At 38.4% G+C, this 21,251-nt stretch overlaps 1 protein-coding gene across 14 annotated transcripts in view; it reads right to left on the minus strand.

The window, feature by feature from the left end:
* Nucleotides 1-414: 414 nt before the first annotated feature.
* The window catches only part of NFIB (nuclear factor I B), a 453,529-nt gene continuing 432,692 nt past the window's right edge, over nucleotides 415-21,251 (minus strand). For 12 of the 14 annotated variants that reach the window (XM_045468032.1, XM_045468031.1, XM_045468045.1 and 9 more), the window contains one exon: nucleotides 415-7,112. In XM_045468032.1, the coding sequence (XP_045323988.1) occupies nucleotides 6,983-7,112 (130 nt within the window). In that variant the 3' untranslated portion in view covers nucleotides 415-6,982. The remainder of the gene's footprint in view (nucleotides 7,113-21,251) is intronic. The other 2 variants (XM_045468036.1, XM_045468043.1) reach the window with 1 other exon arrangement.

Raw genomic sequence — 21,251 nt, forward strand, 5'->3', positions numbered from 1 at the left:
GTGAGCGTGTGTGTTTGAGGCCCTGTGGTTTTCGCTTGGGGGGACCACAGTCCAGTCATCTGGGCACACGTTACCCTTGCCTGGTTGCTGAAAAGCCTTTCTCAGTGAGAGGGGCCCGACATTCTAGAACTTACACTTGCATTTATACTGCCATTGTTCGGAGACTCTGGAAGGCTCCGTCGGGCCGAAAGCGCTCAGAGAGTTTACACATATATACACGCGCCCGGTGTACAATCGGAAGTAGTGAACTGAAATATGAGCTATCCCAGATGCTACAAAAATTCAACCGGTGCTACGACATCCCCCAATCGGAGGACCGAGATCCGCTCCCGAGACACCACTGACCCCCCAACACTTAACGTCGGGAGAGCGGCGGGAAGAGGCTGAGGAGGAAAGGAAAACATGAGGCCAGAGTCTGTAGCATAGCTCATTTTATTGTTTAAACAGTTTTTGCATAGGAAATATATCCGCTTCCAGTAATTGACTGCAGTATGAGCAGGTGCTAGCAGTATAGGCTGGGTATAACAGTAACAATCACATTAAGTCAAGCTTGATTTACACCAGTTTAAAACTTGTGGCGACTGAGTTCATTTGCAACCCACAAAAAGTACCCAAAGAACATTATCCTCCAACCGGGCACAATAAAACCTTCGCTAACATTCTGGCCCAGTCTGGGGCTGATCCCAGAGGTCTGAACGCCAGAAATTAAGTAACTGTCATATAATACATCCTACCGCTAACGGTTCGTAACACGGAGATTGTGCATGTGCCTCCTTTTTTGAGAAAACTTAATGAAAACACAAGGTTCCGTACGCATGGCCCACGAGGACGTCATGCCAAAAGTTTTAAAATGGATCAACCCTGGTGTGTCGCTAGCAAGCAATAACTGACTACTTGTCACCTACAGTTGTACTAAATGTATCTAAAGAAACACACAGTCCTACAAAAGTTGTTCTCAGAGAAATATCATTGAGGTGGGGGCACCTTTTCCCAGGATGCTAAGAGTTCTATATGATATAAGCACAAATTAACAGCTTGATGAAGACATAATCTAATGCAGCTTCGAGAAAGCCTATGCCTGGGACGGAGCTACCCCTCACATTCTACAATGCTGTAGAGATTCTTTTTTTTTTTTTTCCCAAGAAAATGTCATTTGAAACATATTTACAACTGAACTCAACAGAGACTGTGAAATTGAACAGGCACTGCTCATTTGTTTGAGTTTTTTTGGTAAACATTTTGCTGGTTTTTTTTTTTTTTTTGTTTCTTTCTCGTTTTGCATCAACTTTTATCAGTCCATGCAACTTCAATGCCCTCCATGAAGAATGCATAATAAGCCATACTTCTTTAAAAAAAAAAAAAAAAGACTTCCTTCTGCATAAAGAGATATATTTGCCACATCAGTCCCTGTAGCGCAGTTTTCGAAACCAGTCTGTCAAAAATACAGTAATACAAGACGGGCTTTAGTGCCGCTAGCTTACGCTGCTTTTCGTGAATGTAGGCCACCTTTTGTTACCGGTGCTGTGTCCTGGGACAGAAGTCCTCAGAGGCTGAGTCCAACGTGCAGGTAGGCTTGTGGCACTAAAGCACTTCACAATCTCAACGTACATTTGAATTGCAACACACAGATATTCCTAAAGAGTATTAACTAGTGAACCCTTTTATTATTTAAAAAAAAAAAAAAAACACAACTACTTACAACCATTGAAGAAAAAATTGCAACGACAAAAAAAAAAAAATGTAAAAATTGACCGTCTCCAACTTGTCCCCTTTACTATGAACAACGTAACCAACAGATCTGTGGCACGGACACAGTACAAAGAGTTGTCATGGCAATGAGTTTGGCTGATGCAAAGGTCATTGTGCAGGGTCAAAGGGCAAAATCAGTGGTCCATGCTACCCCCCAACTGCAGGGCTCCACCCCACCCACACAATTTTTGAAGGAATCGGAAAAAACAGGGGAACTACCAGAAAGTGCAAAATATGAAGAAGGCAGCTTTCCAGCTCCTTCAGCATGGAGTAAAACATTCAATTTTGAGCTCTTACTATTGAACTTGAATAGCCTGCACGTGAAAAAACAAAAACAATTGCTTTCTATAGAAACCCAATTTTTTAAAGTCCAGGAAGCATGCAGCTGGTTCATGTTAACAAAAGACCTTGACAGGAACATGTAAACCCTATTGAATGTCATGCTTGGGGCCTATCTGCCAGCAATATTGCAGAGTTGTTTCGTTAAAAATGAATACCGTGCACTGAATATGAGATCACTTTCTGCAGCCTTCATCATTTCAACACAGTACGTAGATTTTGCATCTAGGTAACGAACACGTCCCGATTTCACACCGCTGAAGATGTCTCTGTGCAATCGCTTTTTGTTGAGTCCTTATGAAGCTACCAGTCACAAATCCAAGATTCTGCTCCCTGAGGACACGTTTATGTGAGACACAGCACTGTTTTCGTTTTCTGCCTATCCCGAATGCTCTGTGAAACTTAACCTTAAATACCATCGCGTAACAATCACAAAAACTTCTTGCTAAAGGCCGTATAGACTAAGAAAAAGACAGTGGTGCTTCCGACATTCTGAAATGCTCCGAAAACCAACTTTTCCAATACTAAATACAACAAAATAACCTTCATAAAATATAACTTTTCTCCATTTACACTTTTTTTTTTTTTTAAAGGATTAGTATCCTGTGCTTTTCAAGCCCAGGAATCTGCGAAATAACTCCTAACATGGACAGATTTTTTTTTTTTTTTAATACATAACTTAAGAGACTGGAGAGTTTTAACTCAAGTCCAGTCTCTACACAAGGAATATTCTTGTTTACTTTAAAAATGGAAACAACATATAGTTCCATTATAATTGTTAAAAAGTTAGCTTTACAAACATGGGAATTTTAATTTAAAAAAAAAATTCTTAACAAAACTATACAGTGTACAAATTACTGTCTACAAGGTAGGCGGTTCGTTAAGAAGATCTTTCGTTCTTCTTGCTACTTTGCAGCTTCACAGACTCATTCACATATTTTTTTTTTAATGGAGCTGCCCACCCGAACATCACCCCATAACTATATTGCTATAATTAAGATTTTTGCCATGTCTTTATGTACAGTCTCCTTCACTGCCTTTTATTTACTGTTTTTCCCTTAGACAAGCCTCCAACGTTCATGTCACTCCAGAGGAAACACTTCAGAGGCGCTGTGGTGGGGCAGCAAAGCCACACAACAAAAAAGCCCAACAGCGCCCCGCGGAACAAACCCCGGGGGAGGGGGGGGGGGCAGCAGACGCCAGCCCCTACTGATGCCCTTGGGTGACCTTCACCGTCCTGAAGCTCTGCAGTTCTGGGTAAGGGGGGGGGGGTGTGCAAGACCTGCAAACGCGGGGCCCTTCGTCAGAATATACTTCCTGGTAAATGAGGAGGAGGCCGAAAAATGGATTTGAGATTTTATACAGATAGTAGTATTTTTAATAGTTTTTTCACAAAAGGAAAGGAGAAAAAAAAAATGGATTTAAAAAAAAAAAAAGCAACACTTGAACTAGGCCTTTGTACTCAAGAGGCAGGCAGGAATACCCACAGTGTGTAACTTCTTTAGCTAGAACTGCTCATTCTCTGGCCAAAAAGAGAGCGAGTCTGCCCTTCAGAAATACTGCGTGTCCTGTGAGGTCGATTTGTTCACCTACTAGGTCAAAGATACTTGAAGAGCTTGGCTGAGATAAGCCGTTTTGTACCAGGGCAAGTATCTGCAGAAATGATCGGACTTACTTTCCAACTTGCGTGGCTAGGATCCTGCTGTGCTATTCAGCATTTGGGCTATCAGACTGAATGGGCTAATCAAATACAATTCTAGGCCCATAAGCATTGTTCTAAAGTATTCATTATTAAATCATATGCTGTGAGAACAATGGACAGTTTATTTTATTAGGCCATGGCCTGGGGGAAGGGGGTCAGGGGGCTCCTCAAGACGGCCCACCATGTGTCCCTAATTCTGACAGATTTTCCTTTTAGTAATGGATTCCCTCAATGGGACTGGGGGTTGGGGGGAGGGGTGTAAGAGCCAAAGTAAAACCAGCCTCCATTCCCCCACTCGCCCTCAGGGGAAATGAAATCAAATATATATTTGAGGCACCATCCCTTAAAAAATCCCATCAGCCTCTAATGGGCTTAATTCATCCACAGGAACATTAATTTCTGAAAATTCTGCATTTCCCTTCTGCTCCGGTTCTCTGTTTAAAAGGGCAGGTAAAAATGGCAACTTAACAAGATTTATTATGGGTTTTTTTTTTTTTTTTTTTTTTGTTCCTTAAAAACTGAACTTTGATTTTAATCTATAAGTCCAAATACATTTAATACAGCTACCCTCCGTTCAATCCTCTGGATGTATTAAAAAAAAAAAAAAGATCCAAGTCCACTGCCGTCCTTTCGAAGTAGTGAGTCACAGGTAAATCATGAATGAGACGAATAAATGGGAAAGAGGAGCAGTGGAGAAAGAATACGGGAACACTCCCTCCGGCCGGGACGATGTGTTGTGTAGGAGAAAATACACTCATGTGTGCAACTCCCAACGTGCGAAACCTCCACTACGTGGATGTTTCGGCAGATAGTTTTGCCAAATAGGAGGCAGGCTCACTCTCCGCTGTGGATCCAGAACTTCCACGCAAGACCACCACCACCACCACCAAAAAAAAAAAAAAAAAAAAAAAGAAGAAGAAGAAGAAGAAGAAGAAGGTAAGACAGTTTGTTTTAAGCCAAGTCTGCCTCCAGGAGGAATTTGTTGTGTTCGCTTGTTCTCACTATTTCTGTTGTTAGGAAAACCAGAAATGAGTTCAGCTTGCACCCCAGGTGGGAAGTTAGAGAAGGGGGAATCTGTGTAAGTTGAAGTTTGTCACAGTAGACAGAACAGTTGCTTTGCAGCCCAGGCCCGTCTCGGGGTGTACTGCTTCACAGCTACACTGTAAAGTGTTAAAAATCCTCCCACCCACCCCAGAATATATATATATGTATATTAAAAAAAATCCCCTGTCCATCTCTCAGTACACAAAGGACCTCATCACACTGCAAAAATAGCAGTACCCACTTTGGTCAATTAAAACAAACAAACAAACAAAAAAAAAAAGCATACATTATTTTTTTTTTCAATCTGCGTACTTACCTAGAATAACCAATACAGCTAAAAGCACTACGTACATAGGCAAAACTTGGTATTGCATAATTCGTATAAATTTGAAACCCCTCCCCCCCCAATATTAATTGGAAGATGAAAAACATGAAAGGTTAATAGAAAAAACACCAAAATACTGAAAATATTGCTGGTCGATTACAATTTTTAAGCGGCAACTATACACAGCCATGATATGCTTTATAAATGTGAGATAAAGGTATAACTGTCTAAAAAATCCATGATGTCACACATTTTTCTTCGTCTGGAGTACAAAATATTTTGTCATAAAAATGGTAAAGATTTAAAATGATAATAAATGCAGCAAAACAAGTGTAGTGATGTCACTTTTTTGTTTTTTTTTTGTGTTTTTTGTTTTTTTTTGTTTTTAGATTTCAAGGCAAGGCACGTAATGTGGACATTATATCTTCGTGCAAATTAGGATTACTGGAAAGAGTATTTTTAATTAAAATTTTCAGAGACATAGAGGCAAAATGTGTCTGCCCATGCACACTACAGATCTGTCAATACAAGAAATTTGTTGAACAAGGCTAATGTCTGAAAGCACCATGCAAGTTTTCAGCACCCTGATTCTATTTGTTTTCTCAAGAGTGCGTTTTTATATCCTACACCCTGGCGTTCCCAGTTTGTAAACTGTAAGCTTTACCCTTGTGGCATGGATTTGCCTGCCTCTTTGTCTCTATAATGAAGATTTTATAGAACCTTTTGTACGTACACCCTATGGGTTCTTGATGCAACCAGTAATTTTAAATAAATAAATTCTACCTCCAAGGAGGCTGCAGCTAAACCAACATAAGTGCTGTGTTTTCATTAATTTTTTTTTTCTCAAGCACATGATTTGTCTTGATTTAATGCCTTTTTAATGCCCTCAACAACTGAGGGGAAAATAAATTCGTTCAAAATTATTTTAAATTCTTTTTAATCCCCTCAATTTAGAGTCCAAGGGCTGAAGGACTTATAATCATGATTCCCCTTTAGATATAAATTTATAAATTGCACTTGCCTCTGTTAAGTGTTTTGTGGGGAAAATATTATATTAATTTTTACTGTTGCATGCAGAGATAACACTTCACCTACATCGAGGCATTTCTTCCATAGAGCCTTTGTGTTCAAACTGTTTTTTTTTTCCTTTTTTCTTTTTTTCTTTTTTTTTCTTTTCTTTCTTTTTTCTTTTTTTTTTTTTTTTCTTTTTTTTTCAGGTTTCAAACTGGGTTACACACTGGAAAAGGCTGGGTTAAGGGCCAAAATTTAATAAATCTGTACTGATAACTAAAGGCTACAGAGATTTTATATATATATTTTTTAACTTTTAGAAATCAGAGTGCTTATAAAATGGCTGGCTCATGGCTCCGTCACCCAGCACCTCTGATGTCGCCTCCTAGCCTTTGTCGGTGAGACAACCAGGAACAGTGATTCCATGCGTAAACAACAAGAATACTAAACCAATAAAACTAGCTTATCATGCACATATTAAGGCATCTAGAAAGTCAGTTAAAATATATTGTCATAGAGACAGAACATCTATTTCCCAGCGGACTTCATGTAACAAAGGCTACGTTGCAGGGGCTGTGATCTACCATCAGTGAAATATCATCGACCCTTTTTTTTTTTTTTTATGTCATTACAGTTTCAACCTTAAGGGAATTAGTGATTGTAAGTGCCGTAATTGCTGGTCTATTATCTTCTTTCTTCAGTTTCTTTCCTTTCTCCCTTTTTGTTTGTTGTGTTTAAGTTTTGTCCAGTCTTCCTCTTTTCCTTTTTTTTTTTTTTTAATTTTTTAAACTACTGGTGTATTTCATTTTCCCTCAGTTGCTCGTTTCTGCTTGAAGGAAAGGTTCTCCGATTATGTTCAAACCGTAATTTTGGACATTTGCCGGTAGGATGGGTGTCCTATTTGATACTTGGAAAGGAACCAAGCTAGCCCAGGTACCAGGACTGTTGACAGGAGAGGAGCAGGAGGGAGGGAAGAGAAAAAGAGAAAACACAACGTTAAAATCTACAGCAATATTAGAAATGTAAATTCCACAGGCATCAAATTACTACTATAACTTTTTTCCATATTACAGTTTAATATGAGATAAGTGTGCCAAGTTGTAAATATTATAGGTATATACCCTGCATGGTCTATTTCTTTCATGGAAGGTTACACTAATTTCTTTTATTTTTTTTACATAATCTCTACACCCAACATGGGGCTCGAACCCACAACCCCGAGATCAAGACTCGCACGCCCCAACGACTGAGCCAGCCAGGTGCAACCCCACGGTAAGACTAACGGTGAGGCAGCATACGCTCAAGTCGGGCTTAACACACGATTCTTGACCTCGGAGCACGTTCCTAAAATCGCTGATCTCCTTCGATGAAGAAAAAAGAAAGAAAGAGAAAGAGAAAGAGAAAGAAAGCTGCAAATCCACAATGGTGACCCACAGGGTTTGCCAACTCTGCTCTGATCCTGCTTTACTTCCAGTTCACAAGCAATTCAATTTTCAGTTTTTTACCTGCTTACCGACTGAGTATCATTGAAGGTTGCAACGAAAGGGTATTTCGTTTTCCTTACCGTAAGAAAAAATCTATTTGTTAAGGAGGCCAGGACGTAATAGGTCATTTGAAATGCTGGCACCAGAGGCCTGGGCGCTCAATGTCCCCGCCATCAGTAAGGAAGATTACCACATCCAAGTGGCTCTGAGTCTGAAGAGCTGGAAGGGGTGGGCAGGAGGGGCGCCGGGGGTAGCCAGCAGCTGAGGTCCTGGTCCCCCCTCCAACCAACTCTCATTTCATCTATGTTGGATTTCGGGCTAGTTAAAGAAGCTTGAAAAAAAGCTCTCGAATTACTACCGACATAATCTTTCATCAAACGAGTATCATAGGGAGGAAGATAAAACCTGAGATCTACTTATCACAAAACAACACCACGCACTCTACAGTTGGGGGGTATACCTCAATCAGACAACCGTTTGTTTCAACACTCATCTCAGAATGAATGGCAGCTAATTCACAGCTGCATAAATAACCAAGAAAACATCAAACTGACGGTTGCATACCCTGTTTTGTCAGGGTCTGACCTGGAGACTTTGTTTTGAGGTTTTCAATTAAATTGAATGTTTTTTTTAATGTTTCTTTATTTTTGAGAGAGAAAGAGACAGAATGCTAGCAAGGGAGGGGCAGGGAGAGAGGGAGACACTGAATCCGAAGCAGGCTCCAGGCTCCGAGCTGTCAGCACAGAGCCCAACGCGGGACTCGAGCTCACAAACTGCGAGATCGTGACCTGAGCCGAAGTCAGACGCACAACTAACTGAGCCACCCAGGCTCCCCTAAACTTAATTCAATAGCCTTTACTTTTGAAACCATGAGGTGAGATGGATACGACTATTGTAGCTCTCAACCCTCATTTTTTCACATTCGAATACCAAAGGGACAAAAACCTCTATGGGATATTAACTTGAAGGAACAATTTTGTCACGCACGCGCACACGCACACAAAAACGCTTGGATTAAAAAAAAGAACCTGATACGTATAACTTCTTTCACTCTGGTGATACCTCTATACACAATGTGTCTTACTGGTACATGCGGAGGTGCATATTTTGGATTTGATATTTCAACAGAAAACATTTCACAATGACCTTTTATGCCCAAGAGATTTTATAATTAGATGATGGGCTTTATCATAGCCAAGTCCTTCTCCTCTTTCTGCTCTCCATTTGATATAATACCAGCACATGATAGATGATCAATAAAGTTTTGGGATACACAAATCACCCAAGTGCTCCAAATCACACCCAACTATGTATTTTTTAAAAGATCATCACACACTTGCACGAATACATTGTGATTTGGCCCCCTACAAAAAGAGAATAGGCATCTCTAAACTTAAAATTAGAAACGTTTAGTATTAACAAAAATTAACTCTTGGGGAATCATCAAATAAGAATTCAAAGGAGGAATAATTCAAACTAAAAAGATATGTCCTCATGATCTGACGGAAAGTCCTAATTTGAAAGAATGAGAATACTTGTTATCGAAACCTTTTCCAAGAGACTTAATTATTTTCACATATTTCTCTCTTCCCACACACATCTTCCATTTCTGTGTTTTGCAAGATTGATTGGGAGAGAATGTTATATGATACATCATGAAAGCTATTTTCCCCTCAGCTGTATTTTCACTGCACTTTGTTACACAGTAAAATTATAGCATTTATTACTTCATATCATAATTACCTGTATCTGTGATAATCTTATTGACTGAAAGGTAAGCTCCATAAAGAAAATAACTTTGTCTTATTAATCCTTGTAGAGTCTGGCTATCGCTGATGCTAATTATTTCTTAGCAAATAAAATAAATTACAAAAACATATATCCATTAGTTTGAACCCAACATGGGAAGCATGTATGAAAAACAAAAAGACTTAACTGAAATCGATAAAATCCTTGACAGTAAAAGACAATGTCAACAAGCAGATCACTTCGCAAAATTGAGTCCCAAGTTAAATGGCCTCTAGAAAGTCATTTAGAGATTGAGAGATTGCATTCTTTAGAAACACAAAGTATATTTTAATGACTGAAAATAGATGTGACTCCTTACATAGAGAACTGGGTCTCACTAATGGCAGGAAGGACAAGAATTCAGGGTTTATTTTGCAAGAGCTTTCTTATGAGGTTCTAAAAACAGACACGGATTATTCTTTGGAAAACGCTCAATAAAAACAAACTGATGTTAGTGACTAACAGGACTCTAGCTGCAGAATATCTAACAAATTCAATTTAGATGTTTACTTCAGTCTTTCAAACCTCCCATCCTACATTATGACCATGTCAAAATTGCAGCATGCAATATATTTGTCAATACTGTTTATGAACCTTTGGGGGAAAATAAATCTCAAACATTAACACTATGCAGACCTCATATATGAGTTTTACAAGTCTCCTATTGCCAATTTATAGGTGAGGTTCAAAACTACAAGGCACAGACATTTCTTAGAGCTTTTTGGTAGTCCTATTGGGAAAAAAGTCTGTTAAGACAAATTCAAAGATTATGATAACAATGTAAAAAAAACGTTTAATCAAACCAGATAATCTGGATCATTTCAGCTCAAAAAGAGAATGTCTCAAATTGCATAGTTTTTCAGTAAAATGTCAATAGTGCTGTTTACATATCTAACTCCCTCTTGTATAAATCCAGGCTAATGGTCACCAGTATGGATAAAATAAACACACATATTCATAGGTATCTCCATATATAAGCTCATTATATGTAAAGTGCTTAATAGTTTTAATCCATAGTGGAGTGAGAATTATCTTATGTCTAATCCAATAATCTGTGCCTCTATGTATTAAGAGATGTGCGAACATAATTGAAAGGCCTCAAAATATTCAAGGTCAAATTAAGCTACTTCAGCCAATAGATCTTCAAACACGCATAGACTTTGTTTTCATTCCATTTTCCATTGCCGAATCACCTTTTCTTCAGGCAAACAGAAGATAAGCGTAACTAAAAGCTGAAAACACATCTTTAGAAAATATATAAAGGCCATACCATTAAAAATGGAAAAGAATATAAAGTACTTTAAAAAACCAGACACACCAAATGTCCATCGACGGATGAATGGATAAAGAAGATGTGGTGTGTGTGTGTGTGTGTGTGTGTGTGTATACACACACACACAACGGAGTACTACTCGGCAATCAAAAAGAAGGAAATCTTGCCATTTGCAACTACGTAGATGGAACTAAAGGGTATTATGCTAAGCGAAATTAGTCAGTCAGAGAAAGGCAAATATCATATGACCACTCATATGAGGACTTTAAGACACAAAACAGATGAACCTAAGGGAAGGGAAGCAAAAATAATATAAAAACAGGGAGGGGGACAAAACAGAAGAGACTCTTAAATACGGAGAATAAACAGAGGGTTACTGGAGGGCTGTGGGAGGGGGGATGGGTTAAGGGGTAAGGGGCATTAAGGAATCTACTCCTGAAATCATCGTTGCGCTATGCTAACTAACCTGGATGTAAATTAAAAAATAAAATTAAATTAAAAAAACAAAAGAAAAAAAGTAAAAAAGCAGGCACAAAAAAAGCAAAAAAGATACTTTGTGCCTTAACACAAAGGAAAATTCACCCTAATGACTTCTACTCTATGTATATAATGAGGTATTTCATTATACACAAAACAGGTATATATAAGTTAGATCAAAATTCTGAAAAATGTCTGATGTCATGGATAGTATGTTCACATTATTCTCGCCAAACGCATGACGTGGCTGCCTCAAAAAGGGAAGAAGCAAAGAAACAAGTTATTTAGACCTTGAGATGCATTAATGGAAGGTGATAGCCCATTTTATCCTGATCAGACTACTTCTGAAGCGCTCTGTTGCTTCTAGGCATCACTCTTCAAGAGAAACAAACTCTGTGACATTTCTTTGATGAAGAAACTCACCCAATCATGTCATCTAAGGAACAGCTGAAGGGAGACAGGGAAGATACAACAGTTGAGTTGGAAAGAAATGTAGATTTGTTCTGTATAGTTCAGGTGGAAAGAATTAGCATAAAGGGAGAAACTTTCAGAAGACAACCATGATGAGGGCCTACTATGAGTGAGATGCCATTCTGGGTATTCTACATCCACTATCTCACTTAATTTCTTCAGTGAACTCTTGAAATTGCCATTGTCCCATTTCACAGATGAGAAAATTGAGGTTTAACCTGCCCTGAGTTACTCACCTAGACCTCGGATGTGAATCAGTTCTGGTTCCCATGGCCATTTCACTATATTATACTGTTGCCCTGGGAGGTCAGACATTGACCCTACATTAGACAGAACTTTTGAACAGAGTTTCCTCAAGACAATATTTGCTTCAGGAGACAGTGAATTTCCCGTGCCCCACACAGCTGGATCACAACCTAAGAAATGGTGCAGCGGACTTGTGCACAGAATATGTGCTTGGTCTGGGTGATCAAGCAATTCTGAAACTTAATATATATCCTCTGAAAACAAATCCAGTTGAAGTTGTATTACAGTGACCTTATGGTGAGGATTATGGGGGTAAGAAGATACCCATTTCTTCCTTTTAAAAATGATACACTATTTATATATTTCATATCCTTGGATAAATTGGATAAAGGACTTGGTCTTTGTATGTACAAGTAGTAAATAGACTCTATGCCATTCAATGAAAGAAAGAGAGAAAACTGCTCTGGGCAAATCAACATTGGATGGTTGTGCTGTCTAAAATTATGCAACCAGGCAAAGGCTTCACTTCAACTATGGCTTGAAATAAGAGCTATCAGAATGGCAAACTTCATTTATTACTAGTCTGTGTTTATCTGATAGTGAGTTGGGTAACCCATTTGGCAAGCATTTTATAAAATGTGAAAGTATCCAGCACCCTAATACTTTTTAGGGGAATAATAACACTGCCCATTCAGAGTTCACACACTGATTTAATCCTAAGACTGCTATATTTCCTTCAAAGATAGTGAGTATGCTTCTTTTTCAAGAAGCATAAAAAATATAAGAATGAAGCACAAAGGATTTTTTATATTCAGGAATACCTCAACTCTCCTAGGAGCTACATTACTTATAGATAGAAATGAAAATAGGCAATGGTGCAAAAAGCACAGAAAGTACATAAAATAAAAACCTTAATTTAAAAGAAGGATTTGCCTTTAATTCCTTTGCACCTGTTTTAGGTATCTCCAAAAAGAAAAGATTTTTACTTCCGTAGCTAAACATTCCCAATTTCATCGCTGCAATAATTAACACGTCTGTACTGGGATTTCTCTCCCAAAATGCACAACAATTTCCCCTAGCAACGGCTAAAATCTACCTGGAAAGACCAATCACGGGCCAGTTAATTAAGTATTCATTAAGTTAGAAAAGCCGTGCTATCCCGAATTGTGCAGGAATGCGTTTGGATTGGCTGCTCACTTCAACACGATGCAAATGTTATGGATGGTGTCTTGGGAAAACATGCTAGGTCACACCAGTTGAAGGAATATATGGGTAGTATTTAAGAACCTATACATATAAGAATTATTATATGTTATTACATAGTAAGAATGTATTTATAAACTCATTAAGGTATTAGGACCAAAAAATGGTACTTAGTAAATACACTAGTTGCTAGTACTTACATGGTGTGCATTTTTTTGCCAGGCACTGTTCTATGAATTTTCAATCCTCACAATAAATCAATGAGAAAAGTACCAGTTTAATTCTGATTTGACTGATGAGGGCACCGGAGCTAGGAAGTTATGTGCCTTGCCCAAGTCATGCTGCTGTTAAGTTACAGAAGCCAGGATTTGAACTCCAGCAGTGTGGCCCTAAGGTCTACATTCTTACCCATTACACTTTATTTACCTCATTTCCCTCTTTTGTGAAACAAACTTTACTTTTATCAACTGGGCAAGAACTTATATTATCCCTAAATTATGTAAGAGATTCTATGAATTAAGGTCCATATCATTTAGAACGCTGAAACTCCCAGGGAAGGATGGCTCTTGAGTCCAAATTTTAACACAAATCACTGTATTTGATTTATCCAATTCCAGATGCTTTTCAGCTGAATACAATATTTGCCGTTGTTCTTCTACGTGCAGATGTGGCTCGATGTCTAATTTGCTTGTTGAGTTCCACCTCAGATGAGGCTAAACTAGAAGTAAAATATACAAAGTGCTTTCCACAGGTCTTGGGTTCCTTCGATGTATGTCCCCCGTTTTTAAGGATCATTATTGCTATCCGAATGATCCTATTTGCATGCAAGATGATTTCTAATGATTATTACTATTTGTAATAATCTGTATCAGAAAGCTCCCTGGCCGGCTCTTACCTGAACTGCAAAGTACTCTTGTGGGCTCTCTGGGAAACACCAAATATCATAAACTGCAGGTGGCTCATGGAATTATTCTAACTGCAAGCAATAGCACTTCATAGTAATGAAAAAGAAACGGATTTGTTTCTTAACTAAGTAGGTAAATAGCCTTCTTTATGGCTACTCTTTGGGGACCAACAATTTTGGAAATAACACATCAAAACGGTAGGCCATCAAAGCTCATTAATTTATATTCAATTGTTTCAGATGTGTTTTGTTATTGGAGCACGCTGGATTGAATGCTGACTTTGCCATGCGTGGGTATCAGCATTTTCTAAGTAAAATAATGGCTTATGCCAGTGAAATAGTTTATCTAACGAAGAGCACAGGGCGACTAAATAAACAGGGCACATTTACTGCAGCTAAATATGAAATGTGGTCGTTATAATTACGAGACTCTTTTAGCAAAAAGCTTTTACAAAATCCTAGAAGAGCCTTCAACAAGGCAACCTATACCCTTAAAAATAATAAAAACTTATTTCCTTAAAATGTGTACTTCAGACATAAGGAAAATACAGGTCCCCTAAATAGGCCGAATTAAGTTGATTTTTAAAAAAAAATTACGTTTGAGATTTTTCATGTCTTAGAACTGAAAATGAAAGATAGAGAATTCCCACAAAGGTGGCTAACTGTACATAAATCGCAGTACACGCATGCACACATCCGTAACGTTTTATGTGGCTGTGGGAGGTTTCAGCCAATTAAAAAATCTAGCATGATCAGGCTCCCAGTGGTTATTTGAGCTCCTCCCACAGACCTTACCACAGCAGAGAACCCGACATGTGGATTTCCATCCTTTCTCTGGTCTGTATTCCTCTCTATCCCTGGGTTCCTTTCAATGCTATTGTTACCAGTGCGCCTGCTCCCCTGATTAGCATATGTGAGTCTCCAACAGCAGACAAAATTCTCTGCAAAAATAATGCTCCCAAATAGTGCCTTTCACTAGAGAAAATCACCCAAGGCATACTAAATTAAAAAGAAATGTTAAGTTTTACACAAGAGCAAAAGCCTGTTCTTTCCCAAGGGATTTTCATGTAAAAGCAAAAATCAGTGTAACTTGTGTAATTTCACCTCTAAATAACAGAATTTCTTTGGATCAGAATTCTGAATCATAAAACCACAACCGATTAAGGAACTGAACACATTTTTTATATTATGCCTGCTAATATATGTGCAGAGAGAATACACGTGCAAAAACAAAACAACAACAACAACAACAACAACGATCTTCCTTCATGTAGAACAGAAATTAAGAAAGGAGGGAGTCAAGGTCACTTTCTGCAAATTTCCAAATCTTCAAAATTTGTGGTCTTCGATTTCTGGGACTTACACAGGCTTTTGCCTTTTCTTTTCTCGTATGTTTAGTAGTATATTTACCCATTCATATGCTTTGTTATCTAAGTAAATATGACTAAAAAAATTCACGATATACCTACTAACAGCACTCGCAAACACGAAAACCAAAAGGTCAGCTCCTAAAAGGGGTGTTGGCTGCCGGAGGAGCTGACTCCTGACGGAAGTAATGCATATGTAAATCTGGCACTTTCCCTAAAACATCTTCAAATAAAGGAGGTGTTCAAATGTCCTTCTTTCGTTGCAAAGGGTGAAGCGGCAAGGTTTACGTTTGGGAATTTTCTGAATCACGCTCCGCCCTCTCCCGTAGTGCAGCCAAAAATCATCTGACAGGAAACATAAGATTAAGTTTGTCCTACCTAAGCGAACAAAGAGTGCTCTGAACAGGCCACCGGTTTACTGCAGAGCGGGAACTTTTCTAATCCTGCTGGAATCCGCAGTGCTGCTCAGAAAATATCACGGAAAAAGTTGTTTTCTTTCCTCTAACATCTTGTCTCTGGATCATCTCATTTTGGTCACACTGCAGATCCCGCTGCTTCTCCCATAAAGGTTAACTTAAAGCTCCAAACATAATCATGTGGAAAATGGACATTATTGATTCCTATGGTCCATTGTTCCCCTCTCCTAAGTCCCTGAAGTTCAAGTTCAATCTGGAATTACATCATGTCTGGTTTCTCCTGGTTACCAGACGGCTTGAGACGTGACCACAGCTACAGAAAAAACAAACAGCCTTCTTCACGCTTCGGCTCCCCTATCGATTCAAACGTAAACTTTTTTCTTTCTCTCAAGTATGCTTCAAGTATGGAGCATGGTTAATTTAGAGATTAAGTTCCAAATTAGATTATCTAATGGCATCTTAATGGATTGCTGACCCATTTCCTGTGGGATGGCAGCATGCAAGTCTGGCTGGAATACAATTAATTTCTTAGGAAGTGTTCTGAAGAGTTTCCTAGATAAAAAGGAAATGTTGTGTTGTGCAAATCTTTCTTTATAAACGGAGAAAGTTAGGCAAAACTACTGCGAACCCCAATGTATTTTCCAACAGCCAGATCACTGATACTGTGTGTGTGTGTGTGTGTGTGTGTGTGTGTGTGTGTGTGAACACTGGATCCAGGGAGTGTTTAAGGACGGTAACATTTTTTATTTCATAACAGGTGCAAATAATTTTTGATGAGAATGGAGTGATTCTTTTAAAACAAATATTCAAATACGAAGAACAACACTAGCTAGCAGCTCCAGTACCAAACGGTGAGCATGTGCATTTTTGGCTTTTGCAATCCTCCTCCTTGAACCAAAGATCCTTCCATGCATCTACCTGATCAGCACTTCTATCATAGTCCCAGAGTGGTGCTAGGGGCCCAGAATGGTGTGTAAAAAGTTGAACATTTTGAACACACTTTAGAGCTGACAGCTGAAAAGGAAATTCAGCACTCTGAGAATAAAGCTCCCCCCAGGAACTCCAGGAACAACCCAGCTGTTGTGCCGTAGTTATGTGTCAAGATAACAAACTGAAAGCAGGAAATGCTAACCTAGTGAATTTGTAGGGATGGTCTAAGTGTAATGTTGAAATAAGAGTTAACTCTTAATACTACCTGCGGACAGGAAACACCAGGAAACACGCTGTTTCCTCATCATACGTGTGCCACATGTGTAGGTGTGTGTGCACACACACGCACATGAATGTGTGTATGCACACGTGTGTGATCCACACGTGTACGTGCATACACACACACACATACATTACACACAAACATATGGTTTGCAACCCAATACTGAAGATTACTTCTGTTCCTATATCACTGAGGACATATATTTTGCAAAGACCATCTTAGGGGCAAAGCAAGGGAGGTGGTAAATGGTTGAGGACAGTGTTATGCAAATAGGATTCTATGTATGAAGTGAATGCTCCTACCCCTTCCTTTTGCCCCCCTCCCCTCTCCTGACCAACCAGATCCAAATAATCTTTACTGGCTGCCAAATTTCTCCTGGGAAATCAAGCAACTCCCTAGAATTGCAGTAATAAACGACAATTTCTTACCAAAACATGTGTAAAGTAACTACAGAATGAAGTATTCAACTCACAGAAAGGAGCTGCTAACACATGTAACATGGAAAAGAGCTGATAAAAGTCTCTTTGGTGCCATTCAATTATGGCATCAGCAGAGACACAAAAATCCTTCCAATTATTTCAGTGAAATCTTCATTTATTCATTATTTCAGAGGCTGAGCAAATGGTTTGTGTAAACATATCCTTCAGTAACACGCGCATGTTTATTTTAGCCATCTGAAGGCTTCTTCTATGTTTATATAAGCCATCAGACACATACAGCCACTCACTTGTGGCTTTGCTTCTCTTGAAAGGGGTGAAGGGAAAGAAGAGGGAATGAAACAATAAATCCAGTTTCTCTTTTGCATAAAGCACTCCCTCCAATGTTTTAAAATAACTTCTGTTTATATTATTCTTGGATTGTCCTTCAGCTTTCTTTTTCATTCAATTACATTGCCCTTTCATACTTGATAGTACAAGGCATGCTCTGGCTATAGTCTCAAGAAAGCAAGCCAGTTAGGGAGTTAACTGCTGTATTTGTTTATACCCACATAACTCACATACGCAACAGTGTCATTTGTCCACATCGGAGGACAAAGCACAGACACGACAGTACTCTTACGAACAGCTTAAGCAACTCCTCACCTATTACCCTCCCAAGAGCTGAGCCCCTCCTGACTCAAGAAATGAGTCCTTCACCAACAAACTTCACTCTGGGTTAACTGCAGTACCTGACCTTTGGGTTAGACAGAAAAATTCACATTTTCAAGGTGCAAGCAACACACACACACACACACACACACACACACACACACACTTCACAAAATGCTAAGGTCAAAACAACAAAACACCTTCAGGGTAACAACCTAATAAGTCTGTGAAAACTTTCCGATTGAGTCGCTTTGGTTCCTAAGGGAATGTTTATACATGGGGTTGGGGGCAGGACAAGGAGGGAGGAGGATAGGGGAAATCTTCCAGCTTGGATTACACGTGCAGGGCTCTCGGGCTCTCGCCTCCCTGCCATTTTCAGTCGTGCAAAATGAGCTGCCTTTGACATAGAAACACCTCCAGGGGAGGATTCATGTAAAGCAGAAAAGGAGGCCACTGTGGAGGAGTGGCGGGACCAAGAAAGTAATGGCGACCAACAACAATCACAACAAAATAAAGCAAAGGCCAAACACAAAGCAAAACCAAAACACCTTCTTTGCTTTGTCCTTTTCTAGTATAGAGTCTCCAGGGATCGCCTTGTGTTAAAACCAGAAATCAACAGCCACAGCAAAAATAACCTGATATTTTCTTTATGCCATTATGACAGAGGCAAATTATTTAATTCTCTGGTTGAACTGCTCCACATTCCTCAAATATTTTCTATTTAATCAGATCATGTTAAAGTTGTAGCAGTGCCTCGATGAGTTTAGATGTCTGTCATCCCCTTAAAAGTAGTAGTAATTTTGCAGAAGTTTCTGATTTCCTTTTTCGATATCCTTTCTAAAAAAATTTTTTCATAAATGACCACAGAGTACAAACTATAAACCATGAATGAATTAAGAACGTGTTGTGCCACAGGCATGGCTTATCTGTATTATCAAATATGGACTCTACTTAAGCCTATTTAAAAAAAGAAGAAACTACAACAGAGCAAAGCAAATTGCTGTCTTATTTGAGTATATTTATTGTAAACTGTATAATACTTAGATTCTAAGAACTGTGAGCACCTGAATCAGTCACACAGCCTTTGGGACAGCGTACCAGAGAGATTCAATAAACACCTGTTGAATGTACGAACATGATGCTTGCCATTATCAATTATGGGCCTTGTGAATCACGATAAAAAGGGAACAAGCCGAAAGCTACCTTTTTAAAGCTCTTTGAAGGATTAAAGCCAGTCTATATATCATTATCAATTAACCAAAAAAAAAAAAAAAAAAATACTCTCTTTGAGGGGGGAAGAAAAAAAATCTTAACAAAATGAATTCTAAATTTCTTTCTGACTTCTTATAACTTGAAGCTGATTACCACACCAATTTTTCAACAAGAAGGGGTTCTGTAACATGAACAATGGTCTCCTCAGCTGGGTTTAGTCATCGTATCAATCCACTCTGATACATAGGGTGATTCATTGTCCACTCACCTTTTCCTTTTCTGGGATGTCAATTTTTGATTCAAAACATTACTAGGAACCCGGTGCAGTTATATGTCAAATAACCAATAACTGATACCTTTATTTGGCTTTCATGTACTTTATAAAGGTACTATCCTATTTTAGATAAGTAAATGTCGATCAGTAATCATAGATTTAGAGGTTCACACAGGTATGGCCACATTTAAAAACATGAGTACACTCCATCTGACTTGCAATTCTTATAAATACAGTAACATTTGTACACAGACCTGGTTTTTATGCTCACTGACATGGAGAACATGGACTATGAGAAAGTTATTTAACAAAATTAAATCCAAACATGGTGTTATCAAATCCGATTAAATTAATTTAAAACCAATTAAGACTATTTAAATAAGACATTTTCATGGGATTTAATTCATATTCTTTTTAAGACTATTTAAACAGTATGTTCTCCTTGTGCTTAATTTCTTTTTTATAAGTATATATTGTATTTTTTTTTTCCAAATGGAGGGATTATATAAGCTTCCTGGGGGAAAAAAATGAAAATATGTAAAAATGAATACCTTCTAAAGTGGATGTATACCAATCTTTAAGAAGAGGAAAAGTCATATCGTATTCATTTTAGGAAATGCATTAATAAAAACTCATGAAGTTTTAAAAACTGAATCCAACTAGCTGTCTCGGTTTTCACCAGAGGAAAAGTGGACATTCTGTTAATTCCATTCTTTTAGATTCTCCTTTTCAGCAGCTTCTATCACGTGAAATGGAGTTCGGCAGTCCACTTACAGCTGATTTTTGAGTATGTACTTTTACGATACAGCATCAGACCCATAGCAGTGTTGGAAAATTATGTTGGCTCTGCATTTGGTGAACTCCTTATGGGATTCCCTCACGCTCTTCTAGGAGTTTTTATCTCTTATTGCACATGATTATACCATGAATTTTAATTATTTAATTTGCCAATTTGACACAATTCGTTCTTTATTAACATAATACATAAGAAGCTGACTCAGCACTACCTTCCAAAAGCAATACACGAGATAGTATCAAAACTAGTTTTGAAGATGAAACTAGTTTTAAGATCATTTCCTCAGCCAACCAAACAAATTCAGTTCTCAATGATTCATATCAATGAACAGAGGTTAAAAACTTCATTTAAACCAAATTCCTTCTTTAGCTGTTGATTTCAACAATCGTCTGACTCCAACATTAACGAACGCCGCTGATAACAGTGAAGTCAACTAATTTGGAAATTTTCTTCTAGCTTTTCCCCTCCAACAGGGGAACAACTGAATAGTAAAATGGTTTAAAGTTAGCAGTAGAGGAAAGAGCTGAAATGAGAAGAACCCATAATGTGAAAAACCCAATGCTTTATTAGACCTCAAATAGCTGAGAAATCTTCCCTAAAACTATGATTTCATTTTTTTTTTTAGGTCCTGAAATGTGAAGTGTCAAATCTTCTCCCCGCCCCCTCCCCAAATTATAAATTGTTGAAAACATTTGACAGCAGTTGGAAATTCCAATGATCAGCGAGCAGATGCTATAGTCCCAAATTAATTTGAAGTTGCATTGACAAAAGAAATACAGGAGGAGGATAGGGAAAGAGCGGTGGGATAGCCCAGACAACTACATGTTTAACATATATTTTCTGTAAAGCTGGTTAAAAACAAACACTAT

Source organism: Leopardus geoffroyi, chromosome D4 (assembly GCF_018350155.1).
Source record: "Leopardus geoffroyi isolate Oge1 chromosome D4, O.geoffroyi_Oge1_pat1.0, whole genome shotgun sequence".
NCBI classification, from domain to species: Eukaryota; Metazoa; Chordata; class Mammalia; order Carnivora; family Felidae; genus Leopardus; species Leopardus geoffroyi.